Raw genomic sequence first — 16,484 nt, 5'->3', positions numbered from 1 at the left:
GTGAGAAGAGTCCCGCTATGCTATGCTCATTTGACCAAGCTTCCCCAATTAAGCTCGAGGACTAAAGGGAAAATATTAGTCAAAACGTAGCATGCTCCTAGCGTATATGCCATTATAGACTTGCAAATCTTTATATAACAGTTCTGGCGTCAGCCGAAAGTTGGGGTCTACATTATAAGTGAGAACTAGTCTTTATATGTTAATTTGACGCATTATTTATACAGGCATTATTTTTTATTGTCGATCCATTCTGGAGTGAAACGCCATGGTAAAATGCCGTTTCTTTCGCCACTGCGATCTCTGTTGCAGTCTGAGCAGTTTTTTACAAAAATGTGAAGATGCAGGCTCATGCCTGGCCACCAGTAAACTGATTGCAATTCTTCCAGGGAATCTTTTAGTTTGAGGTGTCTGAGACCCTCACCCATATGTGCGTCTGCTATTAACAAGCATCTCCTGTCTGTGTTTGGAATTACTCTATTCCCCACTCCAGGGATTCGAGCAAACGGGACGGAGTTTGCATCGATTCTGTATCTATAATTGAGTGGATAGTTGATCGGTAGCGCTGAGCAGTCGCCTTTTGATGACGTTTTCACCGCCAGCACTGTTTCACCGTCAATGTATTTTACTGCACGCTTTTTTCTGGCTACGGAAGCCGATTCAGTTGCTACCGCTGTGGCTGTCTCAGCCAATGAATTCCCTGCAACGTGAACGCCATCACGCTGATGACTCAGTGTATGTATCACGTGAGTCTTTTGTAGTTCTTTTTGTAAAAGAACTACTTGTTCCCAAAGCATTTTATGCTTGATTGTGCCACCTTTTGCATCTTTAAAACCGTTCTGAACCCAGATCTGCAAGTATTCATTGTAAGATTGAACGCAATAGTACGAATCGCACACTATGAGTGTGGGGAATTCTCGATCGGTATTTTCAAACGCCATCTTGAATACCAGTAGTTCTGCTCGCTGAGCTGTACAATCTCCTAGAGATTGCGTTTTAGTGACCAGTGGTTTAAATTTTCCTTCGTGCCAGCGACCTTTAACAATCGCGCACGCAGCACTGTAAGCTTGTTTACCCCCCACTGCGGGTTGTGCTGATCCGTCTGTATATATTATACAGCCGTAATGTTCTAGAGGCAGAATTTCGGTTGGCGGAGGACATTCAAATTCATATTGGAGAAATTCTTGTGTTTTTAAGTTGGGATCAAATTCGTATACCACGTCTGTTGCAGCAAGAGAGTTAGCCCACTGTATCCACCTTGGATGGAGTGCTTTAGCATTCGGAATGCTTGCCTTTGTTACCGCCTCCAGGGCTGGTATCGGTGTCACGATGATTATTCGTTTACCTTGTGCTAGGGCTCGTTCTTTTGCTACAGCAGTCTGTACCGCGGTTAGAATTTTCTCCGTAGGGCTAAATTTCATTTCAGCTTTTGTGTATAAGTGTGATTTGTATGCAATTGGTACCTTTTCTCCCTCATTAGAGGTCAGGTATGTGAATCCGCATCTTCCTGGGATGACTCTAATCACAAGATTGCGTGTGTTATCACGTGTTTGTAATTTTGTTTTCATTAACATGTCTGTTTGTAAGGATCTCAAAATTTCTGTGTGTTTTTGAGTCCAATTGATTCTTTTAAAATCTGGTTTAATTAGATCATAAAGGGGTTTGACCCTTTCTGCGTAATTTATAATGTAAGTTCTTCCGAAATTTAGGAAGCCTAGAATTGATTGTAAGTTTTTTAGTGTTTTAGGTGCTTGGATTTCAGCACATTTCTCTAGGAAATTGTCAGCCAGGCTTTTGCCTTCACTTGATAGTTCATAACCTAAAAACAGGACTGTTAGATGGGCAATTCTAGACTTTTTAAAGTTGAATTTGTAACCCTCTGCTGCGAACCCAAGTATTATGGTGTTCACTCTCTTCAAGTGAGTATCCAAGTCATCATCTGTTAAGTAGATGTCGTCGACATAGGATAATGCCTCGTCATCATATGTTTGTAGTAATTCTGTTACTCTTGCTGAGAATAACCCTGGGCTGTTCTTGAACCCCTGGGGCAAACGACAGAAATTTTTCTGCGCGCCATTTATTGAGAACGCGGTCAAATATCTGCTCTCTGGTGCTATATTTTGACAAAAGAATCCATTAGAAATGTCTAATGTTGTTTTGTATTTTTTGCGTACTATGTTATTCATTAGTGCAGCACTATGCGAGTTTTGCACTGCAAAGGTTTTGCAACATGAGTTAAGGTGTCTGTAGTCCAAAACAAGACGATATGTATTGTCTGGCTTGGAGACAGGAAACAAAGGGTTGTTCATTTGTGAGGTGCAAGTTTCAATCACCCCCTGGTATTCAAGTTGATCTAGGATCTCTTTTACCTGTTTTTTAGCTTCTTGCTTAATTGGGTACTGCCTCTGTGCAGTAGGTTGTGATTTTAACTGGATTTTGTGAGGAGGAGAGTCCTCATCCCATCCCACATGATTTTTATATAAAGCAGGGGCTTGAGCTACTGCCCACTTTCTTGCAAGTGTATATTTTTTATGAATTGGAATATAATTTGAGAAGGCAGGCATAATTATTTCTTCGCCATGAGGGCACTCCCTGACAAACTCTGGTGGCCAGTCTCTTTCAGCTAGAAGGATGTCATAGCCCTTGGAGAGATTATCCCAAAATAGACCCCTTATTTTCCTAGTCTTATCCCCCTCTATACGCAATGTTATTTCATATATTTTATGAGGTTTGCTAACTCTGGTATCTGCAGTTTCCACTTGAATGTATTCATTCGTGTCCACTGTCTCCAGATGATTCATAAGGATCTTGCGAGCTATGCTCACTTCTGCTGCGCTGTCTAGCATTGTCTGAGCCCATTCTCCGTTTTTCAGCTGTGTCCTCAGAATTCTCGGCATCGTTGATTATTTTAATGCTGGCTACCTTCTTTTTTGGAAACTGTAATTTTTTATTTGGATGAGCAGGTTCCTTGTCTTTGGACTTGACGTGCTCTTCCCTGTGTTTCTTTATAGTATCCCTATTTCTAGGGTTGTATTTTTTCACAGAGGGCTCCCGTTGGGGAGACTTGCGTCCTTGGTCAGGAGATCTGTCTCTCCACCGAGGAGACCTACCTCTGGACTGGAATCTTTTTTCTTTGGGAGTGGATTGTTTATTTCCATCCCAGCTCTTTTTTGAGTGTTTAAAGTATTTTTAATAAATACCTTTTCAGGACTTTCAATTAGTTGGGGCTTCACTGGTATTCCACCCAAACTATCTCTACCTAGTTCTTCATAGGATTTTTCTACAATTCTGGCAATTTCAGATGGTTGGTCTGCTATATTTGTCTCTTTTAACCTCTGGCGGATCGCCACATTCGCTGCTTCTCCCTTTATGTTGGCTAGTAATATTGCCGAGACCTGCTTGAAGTCTTTCAGTAATTTCATACCGAGAGTTAAAGCGGGTTCTGGACCGTATTCATCTTGAATTTGTTTTAGCACATCTGGTATTACTGACATGGATGGAACACCATGTGTTTTTGTGTAAATGGAAGCAAAGACTGTTCCCCAAGTGTCACAGTCCTCCACGTGTGGTGCGATTCCCATTGGAAGACAGATAGTCAGAATCCTGTGTTTCTCAAGAGTAGTGGTATCTGGAAATACCGCCTCTATTTGAGTGATTTTCTGTGCTAACCAGAATGGAATTTGTTCCCGTTTAGCTGGTACTTTACCCAGACAGGACTGTATGTTCTGTGGTGTAATTTTATTTGTGTTCCCCTGAAGAGGGGTCAGCTGTGGGATTTTAATTACTGGTTGGACAGTTGAAGTCCGCATTACATATTGGACTAATTGTCTATGTATTTTAATTAATTGTTTTAGTTGTACTAAAAGTTCTGCTGCAGGCATTTCTTCAATGTCTGGATGTGATGTGTATCCGGCTAGGACCGGCCACGTCGCTCCTGGTCTACCTAGTGGACCGAGCCTGGTGATGTGATTATTATGTTTTAGGGCGCCATTAAACAAGAGCAGGTGCTCTTGGAATTTTAGTGGTACTTCCACCTCCTCGAAAGGAGTATACTCATTAGGAGGTTCCTCTGTTTTGTAATAGTGGAAGTCCTTTGTTACAGCGTTTGCTGCTGGAAAGTTTATCCGTGAATAGAATACCTCTGTCTGCCGATATTCGTGTGCCTCAATTACGAATATGACTGTACCACCTCTTGGTGTCAGTCCATTTTCTATAAGTTTTAAAGTTATAGATTTTCTTATGTTGACCGGGATGAGTATTATATCCGGGTCATTTTCCAGCAGAGTATTATCAGCCACTATGAGTTCAGCTGCTACTCTAACTGTCTCCCTTTCTTCTTCACTCTCTGTCATTTTGCTGACAAGAGGATTTTGTTTATTTGCAGATCAGGTTTCCACGGAAACAAAGATTAGATGCACAATATTTTGGAACAGTGTATCCTTCAACGTTGAATAAACCAAGAACCATACATAGGAGTCTCCTCTCTATGAAGTTTGGCGGATATAACCTTTCACCCACTCCAGACGTCTTTGGAGTATTATGGGAAAAAAGGGCTCTGTGTGAAAAAGCACGACTGAGTTACTCTAATGTCTTGCGTTAGTTTTATCGCCTATCCAAACGTTGGGCGCCATGTAGTGTAGTTCCTATTATCCCAATAGGCTCTGCGCATTGGAATAATACCTTCAATAGTATAGACCTAGAGCAGAGGTTAACTAGGTCTTCTACTGACGATATTAGACTTAAAGTTTTGTGTTTGCCAGCTAGCTCAGAGTTCACTAGAAACTTTCTCGAATAGGCAGGGAGGAGTTTAACCTCTCTGGATAGACAAGAAGGGATTTAGTTTCTGACAACCATAGAACATGACAACTTTGCTCTCCCCTAATCAAGAGTGTATCTCTAGAGTCGTGTGAAAACAAAAGACAACTTATTTTACTCAGTCAGTTCAGTGCATTCTTAGTTTCACCAGATTGTCGAGAAAAGGAAGAGACGGGCGTGTTCAATAAAAGATGTTATTTATTGATCAGTCTCTTTTCTCGTACAAGAGAAATGAATCGCTATTATTGCAATACTTATGGTTAAGTAAAGTGCATACAGTAAAAGCAGAATTATAAAATAATACTGTAAAAGCATTGATATGGTTTCTAAGCCATATGATGTTTAAAATGGATAAAATAGATACATACATATATACATTTGACTAATCGTACTCAACTGGTGCTTCTAACCACGCCTACCCCAGTGTACCTGACCTAAGCCTAATACGTGGGCGGGAGTAGATAAGTAGCAGTTTAAGTTAAGGTTGTTTTGCCAAGGGACTGACTCAAGAATTCTCTGCAAGGGGTTATTCAGTTCTGTACCTGGGATCTAGAAGGTTGGAGGGTTGGTATCTCTTATCCCAGGTCTTGATATTCCAGCTGCCTGCGAGGGCGGCTTGGAAGCGCCGGAGCTGGATTTCTCGGCAGGAGAAAAGTCAGCGTCTCGTTCTCAGCGCGTCAGAAAGGCGGGGCAGCGTCTGTGGGCTTCGCTCTCAGCTGGGCTCCTCGATATGTCTCGCTGCTCCGATCTCGTCACCACCGCGTGTGTTTGCTTAAAGCAATGTCGGTAATATTTATACCTGAAAGGTGCCGAGATTGACGTAAGGATGGACATAAATACGTCAATAAGGATGTCATACGGACTGGTCGTTAGCACATTCTTTACTGAAGTTCTCGGTGAAATCAAAACAATGGCTGCAGGGATTTTCCCAGGTTGTCATAGGTTTGATTTGTTTTGAGAACTCCGTATGCCTATTAAGGGGCTGGAGAAATAGTGCGTGCCTAATGAGGTGGCGTGCGCTATGACCTAATCAGATAACGCGCTTCTGTGCCGTGGTGTGGATAATCAGATAACGGGTTTCAGCGCCGTTGGGTGGCTGCTAGTTAATTATTAACCAGACCAGGGTCAGAAATGGGGGGATCGATACAGTACCTATAGGAATACATCACAGTGAAGCAGATCCAATGAGGGATCAGATGACAAAGTCACCGAAGAAAGCTGAAATTTCAAGATGTCAGCAGCTCTCTTTATAACCTCAGCAAAAGCTGCACTAGCCTCCGTCGCCATTCATGGCGGAGAAAGCATATCAGAAATAGGAGAGGGTTGCAGACTACTATCCTCTCCCAATGCAGCCCAAGAACCTCCTACAAGAGGCTGAAAAAGACCACCTAAGCAGTCGATACCGGCATCACCTAAACCACCTTGCAATGTTGGAGAAACAGCAACAGAGCCAGATTCGTCCTCGGAATACAAAGGAGAAGATACAGGAACCGCAGTGGCTATGAGTGCTGATCGACATCGGGACGGCGTTGTATCGTCATGCACCAAGAACTGCACCTTCGCCGTCAACTAATGCTGAGGCGGCGTCATATCCACCTCAGTACAACCTCATATGTCGCCACTGGTGTCACAACTGGAAGCTGCGCCGGGCTGTGTACCGATGCCGTAATGACTCCAGGCACAGAGTCGAAGTCTTCGACTGGCGCCGAGGGCAAACCCGCTGGCGTGTCTCCAGTTGGAGTACCCCCTACCTCCTTGGGGCCCGAAGGCACTCCAGGAGGAGCCGACTGGATGAAGGAAAGCCGACTTAAGCTGAACTCAGACAAGACGGAGATCCTCATCCTCTGGCCCAACCCCTCAGCATGGGTCAACTCCTGGTGGCCCGCATCACTGGGGACAACCCCGGCTCCTACCAACTACGCACGCAACCTAGGAGTCATCCTCAAATCAAAACTCACCATGACCAAACAAGTCAATGCAGTCTCCTCCACCTGCTTCAACACCCACTGTATGCTCCGCAAGATCTACAGATGGATCCCAACTAACATGAGGAAAACAGTCACCCAAGCCCTAGTCAGCAGCAGACTCGACTACGGAAATGCCCTCTACGCCGGAGCCTCGTCCAAGCTCATCAACAGACTGCAAAGAATCCAGAACGCCTCTGCACGCCTAATCCTCGACGTCCCGCGCCGCGATCACATCACCCCCCACCTGAGGAACCTGCACTGGCTCCCCGTCGACAGAAGAATCTCCTTCAAGCTCCTGGTCCACGCGCACAAGGCACTCCACAAAACCGGCCCAGCCTATCTCACCAGTTGACTCTTCTTCTACGTACCCAACAGGAAACTCCGCTCCGCTGACCACGCCCTGGCCACGGTCCCGCGCATCCATAAAACCCCTTCCGGAGGCAGGTCCTTCTCCCAGCGCGCCGCCAAGACCTGGAACACCCTCCCCCTCAACCTACAGCAAACCGAAGACCTGCTGACCTTCAGGAGACGACTCAAGACCTGGCTCTTCGACCAGTAGCAGCAGTAACCCCCGCCCCACACCCCTCAGCACCTTGAAACCCTCAAGGGTAAGTAGTGCGCTTTACAAATGATTTGATTGATTGATTGGACCCAAAAAAGGCATGCAGGGCATGATAGTATGCCTGCATCTGGGTCATAGTCGCCCTGGCTCCAGGATAAGGAGGGAGGCTCAAAGTCGACTCTTGTGCGACGTCCTCCGGCAAGGAACAGAAGGAAGTCAGTAGCCACGTCACGACACAGTGAGGCCGAAGACCGCCGTGACCTTGATCCCCTACGATGGAAATTCTGCGACTTGGGTGAGCGGTGCCCATGGGAACAGCTCCTGGAACGTCCCCTGGCAGGAACCTCAGAGCAGGAAGGAGACCGATGTCACCTGGTCTCCGACCGGGAGAGCTGTGCTGTCAACAGCTTAATCCACCTTTACCGCCAGGCCTTAGGCATCAGCCGTTTACAGGTGTCGCACTCCTCTGAGTCGTGGTGCTCTCCCAAGCGCCACATGCAGATGGGATGGGGATCCGTAGCCTACATCTGTCGAGTACAGGTCTTGCAGGAAGTAAAACCTGAAGGCATAGGCGAACTGTTCCCTGATGCAAAAAGGCGTCGAAGTAGGCAAAGAATACAAACGGCCTCAGGAACCACTTTTCTGGATCCACATTGCATCGTGGAAAGGAAGAAACTGACGTCTGCGCGCCAAAGGGGAATTCTATGGCTCCACTAACTTCATGGCCGGAGTCATCATCATCATGGAGCCGTACAACGCCGTCCCCCGGCACTTAGAGGTACTGCTGAAAAATGTTCGGATCCAGACTGGCACCTGGGGAGAATTCAAAAGTTAAGGAATCTGCAGCTAGATGTCTCTATCAGATGTTGTTTTTGACAGCGATGTTGTGATCGATGAGACCTTCATCATCAGTTTAGATTTTACCATGGATGGCTCTGAGGATGATTTTCCAGGATGTAATGCAAGGGCTGAAGACGGAGTTGTAGGCTCTGATCTTGTGGCCTCTGTTTTTTTTGCTTTTTCTCTCTGTGAGATGTGCATTTTGAAGACTCGTGGTGAGTCATTTTCATGGCTTTTCTATGCACCTCCGGTGTTCCCTGGTACAACCTCTCCATTTTTTTTAACCTTTTTTCTGTGAGGTGGTGGAATCCTGCTGCTGCAGCTTGTTGGGACGGGCTGCTTTGATCTCAGAGCAGGGGAAGGAGTGGTGGGCACTCTCTAAAGTGTGCATGAATATTTGGCCGACTGTCTCGGGTTGGCCAAACAGTCATGTGCACTTTGCATGTTCTCCACCCAGGCTGCACTACAGCCTGGGTGGAGAACATGCCCTGGCTCCCATTCTCTGGCTGACCGCCGAACCACGGGATTCAGACCAATCACAATGCTGCATTGCAGCATTGTGATTGGCTTAGGGGGGCCTGGGTGCTTCCTGTTCCGACCAGAGCCGAGGAACGATGACGAGGGACAATGAGAAGAGACACGGTGAGGAGGTAAAGTTTTCTTTTTTTCTTTACCACTTTACCCCATTTCCCCTCCATCCCCCCACCCTCTGCCCTGCCACCCCTGATCCGTGCCAGCTGCCACAAAGGTAAACAGAGCATATTTAGGAAGGAACGCACTCCTGGTGGAGATCACAGCATTTGAAAACCCTCCTGATTTTAGACGCGCTTTCAAAAACTATCTGTTCAGCTGTACAATTAGTTAATTAGCTACTAGCAATACTGTTTCCTTCATTTTAAGTGCCCTTTGACTGGATTCAGCACCAAGAGACTGCCTCTGCAGTGACAGTTGCACTTCACAAATACAAAATACAAACAGAAATATGTAACCAACTTATTTGGCTCTAGATTTGGCAGCTCTGTATGGCTTTCAGTGTTGTGAAGAGGGTTGTAAATGTCTTGGGAAGCAATGCACAGTACCAGGCAGAAAAGGTCAATGATGACCTGTAGTTGTAATAAGCAGATGTCAGACATGCATAAGGGTTTTGTGCTGCGAGTTACATTTTCCCTCTAACTTCATAAATTCCAGTACCTGGTCGGCGTTCTTCTTGGTTTTGTAGAAGATGAGGGTCTGATTGCTAAGAGTCACGTAATAGTCATCCCAAGAGGTGGAGCTTGTCTAAAAACACAAGATTCAATTTAGTCACACTGCATTAAAAATACCAATAAATGTAAAAGGAGTGAATGTATTTACTGACCGTCTTTCCACCTGAGAGCAGTCTGTGCTGTGCCTCAAGATATCCAGTAATGATGGGCGCTTTTGTTGTGGTCTGAAAAGTAAGGGAACTTTATAACATTTAAAATCCCAAAGAATGCTGCTCCATTGTGCTATGGAGCTAAATTAACGTAGCTTCAAGCCGCTTTGCATGCAGGTCCACATGCAAATTTGTTAAATCACCTAATTTGGGACTCGGAACATCCTTCTTGCAGTTTCCAAAACCTGTCCCTATCACATGCAAAAACAGGGGAAAATCTTTCTGCTTGGACAATCTACAGTACCAGTCCTCCTATATTTCGCTGTATACATCCACACATCACCTGATTATATTGCTGTATAAGTGATTACAGCATAATGACATAATATAACAGTAAATACAGCTAAATTGTGTACTTGATCCCAATATGAATAATATCTTTAAAATATATTTGTGCTTTTCTGATTTTCTGCCAGGCTAATAAAAATGCAACAGTATGTAAAATGCAAGTCTTCATTTCTGGTATAAAGCCCATACTGCACAGGGAACAGTTAAATATGGAAAATATTTAATGGTTCCCTAAGAAATATGAGTTTTATCATCCCAATGATAGGCCCGAAACCGCTCTAAAGAGTTATACTATTGACAGGGCTACTAGGATTAGGACGCATAGTGTCAAATTAGGCAGCAAGGTGTTTTCTATAAAGCAAAAAAATGCACATCATGCAGTACAGTTTCAGACAGTATTTTATCCATATGAGCATGAAACATCAATTTTCGTGGAAAATGCAATATAGGCAAATTATGTGGCAAATTTAGTAAATCCATAATCATGCAATAAATGCCAGAGCTACAAAATTACATACATCTACTGGCCCTCATCATTGTTTTATAAAAAAATATATCCATTAACGGTAAACAAAACATAAATATTCTAATTTCAGTTAATCCCCATTGTTAGTCACAATTCGTAGAAAATCCCTCTCTCAAACTGACTACCCAAAATATACATAGAATTAAAAAAAAGCGTAACTCGTAACGTGTACTATGGTCTTATGTTGTCAACTGAGGTACTGATGATGTTTACAAACCACTCGACCTTCGTCGTTTATAATGTCACCAGAACACCTCCATGATAATATTGTACCATATTACATTGTTACCCGTTGCATATCCTCTATAAGCCTATATGCATGCCACTGCACGGGACTGTTGCATAAAGACTAGTTTAAGAGCAGGTGTGACTTACTCTCGCAGAACTCCAATGGGGGCAAGCAGATTGTCAAAGACATCAAAATAGATCGTGGTGGCACTCAGACAAAACAGCACAGAAACGCTTCACAGGGCTGTGCCTTCAATGCTAATGTTCTTGACAAATAGGTTTCTTCTTTGCTGGAACTGTTACTTTGATAATTTACCATGAGAAATATTATAAAGCATTTAAAGTCAGTAGATCTCTGGCCATTTCCAAAGTGGGATAGGGTCGGATTTAAAGTTGTTAATCCCCATAAATGTACAACAATCTGGTAGGTATTCACAAATTTACAACACTACTAACATTCTTATTTCGACCACTTCCCAACCTTTGCGTGGGAGCTACTACTGCACATTTGTCTCCAGCCATAGTGCAGACATCTGCAGGAGTAAACCTGTTTTTTCCTGCCAGGATACTCTTTATGAATTCTTATGAGCTCTTTGTGAATTGTTGGCAGTTGAACATTAGGCAGTTGAACATTAGGCATTTTCAGCCATAACGTACATTTAGGGCCAAATGTGACTTGGTGAATTGCCCCCAGTATGTTATGAAGGGTAGCTCGTAGAGAATTCTTCAAGTCAGCTTATAAAGGAGATTTGCAAAGAGATGTAGACCCACTGCTGGTGTAGAGGCTAGCCGCAGGACCTGACCTATCTCACTGTAATCAACTATCTGACAAAATACATTTTGTGTGGTCTGCTGAACTGTTTCTGTTACAACTCCCATGAGCACTGTATTTGTGATTAACTACCACAGGATACAAAATACCTTTGGCTATTAAAAATTCAAAGCACACACGTAGAGGTGAATACTTGATTTACAGAGGTGTCAATGAAAGATGGAGGGGATATCCGGAGAGTCAACTATTTAGGCAAGGGTCTTTTCGTACCATAACATTTTACTTTTTTATTTGCTAAACAAACAGAAAAGAGCAGGAGCAATACAAGCACCTTTTAGGAGAAGGGTAGCAAGTATTACTTCCTACCATCTTCTTACTGAGCACTTTGAAATGCATGCCCGGAAATACTCAATACTTACCAAACCTGTGTTAACTGCTTGCTCTGAGGATAAAGAACGTTGACGGAGTTCCTTTATAGGAAAGTCAAACATATGCTGATCTGTGTCTAACGGGGTGTTTGATGTGGGCTCCTTCATATCAGCATTTTGGCATCCATGAAGCTTCTTCTCAGGGGATAAAGGTGAAACTGTGGAGTCTGGCTCCACTATGTTGTTAAAGGACTGCTGAGTTGTTAGCCTGGAAGAGAAAGGAGAGGACAATGGTGCCCTGTTTTCAAGTGATGTAGCCTGTAGACCCATTAATTTTGGTACAATAGGTGACTGCATCAATGTGCCAGGAGATCCCATGCCTGGGCTGTCGAGGGGACCAGTCTTCGAATCGCTCCACACACTAAATGCTTCAGACCCATCTACAGCACTTTCGGTTGTGGAAACCGCATCAATGGGATCCTTCAAAGTGAGGCTGGGTGGTGTGAATTTCCTAAGGGCACCCCGATCTTGTATTTTTGAAGGGTTTGTTTTCTGGCCTGAGGGCTTCCTTTTTAGGGAAGGAATCTTGATGACACTTGAGCTTCCCTTTTGTCCCTCCTCGTCAGTCTCCATCCGCTTCAGCAACGTCTGCTCTCTCTATAACAAAGAAAAAACAACAACATGGATGTAAACTGTCTTAAATGCAGAGTGATTGTAGTGAAAAGTCGGATACCACTTTATGAAAACAAGTTACTTACCTGTAACTGTAGTTCTCCAGTATTGGAAGCTTTCATAGATTCACATACCTGAATCATTTCCCCGTCGTCGAAACGGGGGTCTCCGGTACATAAAAAAAGCAATGGTTAGCAGTATAGCTAACTGAAAAAGGCCTAGGCCCATTTCCCTTTTGCAACCCATTACCTTTGTTGTGTAAAAAAGGACCAAACTTTTCTCTTAGCTAATCAGAGCCACTCACCCTCTAGAACCCTTCTGAGAGAACCTTTTGTCCCTCAGATTTTCGGGCATTTGTGCTATAATACTTTTCGTGCCAAATCCGAGGTGAGCCTCTCAGGGGAGGAGGGTGGGCGTATGTGAACCTATGAAAGCTTCCAATACTGGAGAACTAGAGTTACAGCAGTGGCGGCTGGTGACATTTGAAAATGGTGAGGCGGAAAATTATAGGTGCAGCACACTGCGCGAGCACAGCGAGCGAGCCCGAACCACCTAAGGAGGGTTCGGGGGGTTCTCCCCCCGAGAAAATTTTGAAAAATTAGCAGGCAAATGGTGGATTTTCAAGACTTTCAGAAGCCATTGTGCTTAACAGAAACAGGCCACTGCCTTCCCTAAAACTATCATCAGTTCCAAGGCCTAATGAATAATGATTAGGTTACATGAGCTTTACTACTACACTGCTAAAGGAAATGTCTGGGCCAGAATGTACATCCTACCTAATTACACTTTTGCATGCATGACTGGGTAGTAAAAAAATAATTAGGCCAACAGGTCCCACTTGTAAAGAGGCAAACATTCCACCATACAAGATAACTTCAAAAGCTGAAGGTAAGTGATCATTGCCCCATTCCTTAGTGTCCTTTTAGCTGCTCTCAATTGTGAATTACACTTCAAGTAAGCACTGGATGGAGGAGGTATGCCACTGACAAGTGGAGGTATTGGAGGAGTTTTTGCAGACAAAGGGAAGGGTGTGCCTGAAATAAAACTTCAATCAGAAAATGGGGTAACTATTAACCACCCTCTTGTATTGCACAGCCAAATCAAATTCCTTTTCTCTATTCCCTTATTCTTGTTTGCATCTCAAATGTGAGCACTTCTATATTTATGAATGACAGGTCGCTCACAGTGTACGCAGGAGGATAAAAGAACATTTTTTCCCGCCAGGCATTTAGCAGAGGAGCCAACCACACCACGCTCGAGTGCAACATGCGTAAGATGGAACATCACTTAATTTCAAAAGATAGTCTATTTTAAAACACATTTCTGTGTTAAACATTACATGCCCACGTCTCTGCATCTTTAATGTGGACTGATTTGTCAAGTTCTTCGTAATTTTGATTTGAAAATAAACTTTTAAATGCAACTTAGCTCCCAAGTATTCATAAGGCAACGTGTAGCACTACACAAAAGTTACAACTAGATAAATAAATAATTAAAGGTACAAATGTTCTACGCAGTCAAATGTGGTGGAATCTTTCAAAAGAAGGCAGTAGAACAGAATCAATGTAAAACTGATTTAGAACGTTTGCATCCTATGAATAAAGTATGCTTTATACGTCACAACAATAACTTCTAACCTTTGCACTGGAGTGTTACATCAAACCTCACAAGCTGATCGACGCTAATAAAAATATTTTACTGCAAGGTGAATTATGCCTCCGAAGTACACAGGGTTATCCACCACATCAGAGAATAAATAAAAGTAACACACTAACAGACACTGCATCATTAAGACATGCTGCTCCACAACAACAGACAGAGCAACATATTTTGCAGTGAGGTGAACACGTTTTTAAGGAAGCTAACAGGGTCTAGTCACTAGTGCAATCACCTCCTGTCTTTCACATCTCTCAAGTCTCAACAACATCTCCCTGAAATCGAAGGAGGTTCTGTGGTTCCCGCCTAAGGCACATGTCATCTTCAAGACAATCTGTATCACTTACAACCTCCCAGCAAACCTTTGTGAGAAACTTGCCTCCTCTAGTCACCAACACCACTCAAGGAGCCACTAGCAGTATGTACCCACCCAGTGGCTACGCTTCAACTCGAGAACTACAGAGAGAGATGTGGGTAGTACACCAGCAGAGAACCGAAACTGGCAGAAACCGGGTATTTCATTTAACATAACACATAACCTTTACAGCACAAATACACTAAAAGACACAGGAGGCTACATCCCTTGGCCGCCAGCCCTCAGCAAGTTGGAGAATTTGAAAGGGAGGGAGAAAGGGTATACAAACATGCTCACTTCACCAACGTGCCGATGATGCTGCCCACCCCGTGTTTTATAAAAGGGTAGAAATGTTCAGTCTTTTCGGGAAGTTGTGCGTGACAGCAGTCATGGGCAGGCTGAGGGAAAGAGATGAAGGGTGTGACTGTTGGTACAGTAGCACTCCTGCAAGAGAGATTCACGGGGAGGCAGTAATGGCACAGTCATGCCGGTGCCTTCTCTCAGTCTGGGAGAGGAAGAGGACCACCCAACCCCATGAAAGGGAAGAGGTGGCTGGCTGTGAAACCTGATTCAGAGCGGGGGACTCTCGACAATACCAGGAGAGTCTCCCCCCCTCCGATGCAAACATTTGCAACCATTAATTTAAAATTAATTTGGAGGGCCAGCGACCTGCTCTCGTAATGATCGTTTATAATTGGAATCAAAAGCTAATGGCCTGGCATTACAGCGCTTAATCCGACCATTCCCTGCATCCCACCCAATGCAGTCCCCCCATCTTGAGGTTCTCACGGAAAGCTCGAGGCTCCGCAGCCCCGAGTAGCGGTGCTCCCCAGTCAGCAGATTTGCATCTTTATCAAATTATCAGGACATTTGCAGACTGACTGGCTGCCCCAAACGCAGCTCGTTTCATTTATGGGGCCAAAAGAAGCGACCACATCACACCAATGTTATCCACCCTCCGCTGGCTTCCCATCGAGGCTAGAGCTATCTACAAGACTGCCTGTATCACCCACAAAGCCTTGCACTCCTCCTCTCCTCCCTACCTGGCGAATAAACTGAAACTCTCTGGAGGCTCTAGACCATCACGAAATGCGGAAAATCTACTGCTTGAACCTCCCACTTTCAAGAAGGAAAGATCGATGGCCCAATCCTTTTCAGGCAACGCAGTGAGAATCTGGAACTCCCTTCCGCCTCAGCTCCGGACCACCACCACCTCCTCCTAGGCCTTCAAAACGGACCTCAAAGTTCTCCTCCTCCAAAGACACCTCCAAAATGAATTCACGCCCTCTCTATTATCTGAAGGAAGACCTCCCATTATTGAAAATCCTATTCTCCATGACTATGGAAGTGCCTTCCCAGTGTGTTCTTGTGGTTGGAGTGTTTGCCATTTATTGCAGTATTATCCTTGTACCTGTGTTTGGTACTCTTTTGTAACATGCACACCACGTTTCTCTTGTAACACACTGTTTGCTACCACAAGTGCCACCATTGCCTACGTGATGTTTGTTCTTGGGCCTGAGTGTCTAGCATATATCGCAGTATTATACCTCTAATTGTACTTTGTTTTCTTTTGCAGCCTGCACACTTGTCACTTTTTCCTCCTGTAATGCGCTGTTTGCTACCTCATGTATTTTGTTTGCTCACAATTGTCACTTTTACCTCATGTAACTTAACGTCTGCTTTTGTAATTTGTTCACTTGTAATTCTCTCTTCATGTATCATTACTGTTGTTCCTTCTTATTGTGAAACGCTCTTACGCCTTCGGGTAAAGTCTGCCCTATATAAAAACGCATAAATAAATAAATACATACCGCACGTGCCCCAGTGCTGCAATAGCGCAGAGTCATGAATACCAGGAAGGCATGGCAAGGATTGTGCGAACTTAGATTTTCAGAATTCTTGCCTTTTGTCGTAAAGTCTTTCCTTTAGGACACTTTAACAACCTACCCTGAGCATGTGTTTATCCCATAGGTCGCACAGGGCAGCAGCGACTTGGCCAGGAAATCATTCAAATCCGCAGGTCT

General features: G+C 44.2%; 1 protein-coding gene across 2 annotated transcripts in view; it reads right to left on the bottom strand.

Moving 5' to 3' along the window:
• The window catches only part of SPTBN5 (spectrin beta, non-erythrocytic 5), a 2,054,098-nt gene that overhangs the window by 142,686 nt on the left and 1,894,928 nt on the right, over window positions 1-16,484 (bottom strand). For both annotated transcript variants that reach the window (XM_078659643.1, XM_078659644.1), the window contains exons 64-66: window positions 11,829-12,434; window positions 9,539-9,610; window positions 9,373-9,459 (exon numbers count right to left, since the gene is read on the bottom strand). In XM_078659643.1, coding sequence (XP_078515769.1) covers window positions 9,373-9,459; window positions 9,539-9,610; window positions 11,829-12,434 — 765 coding nt within the window. The remainder of the gene's footprint in view (window positions 1-9,372; window positions 9,460-9,538; window positions 9,611-11,828; window positions 12,435-16,484) is intronic.

Source organism: Lissotriton helveticus, chromosome 9 (assembly GCF_964261635.1).
Source record: "Lissotriton helveticus chromosome 9, aLisHel1.1, whole genome shotgun sequence".
In the NCBI taxonomy this organism is placed as follows: domain Eukaryota; kingdom Metazoa; phylum Chordata; class Amphibia; order Caudata; family Salamandridae; genus Lissotriton; species Lissotriton helveticus.
The sequence above is the reverse complement of the archived record's forward strand: the minus strand, read 5'-3'. Positions and strand labels throughout refer to the sequence as shown.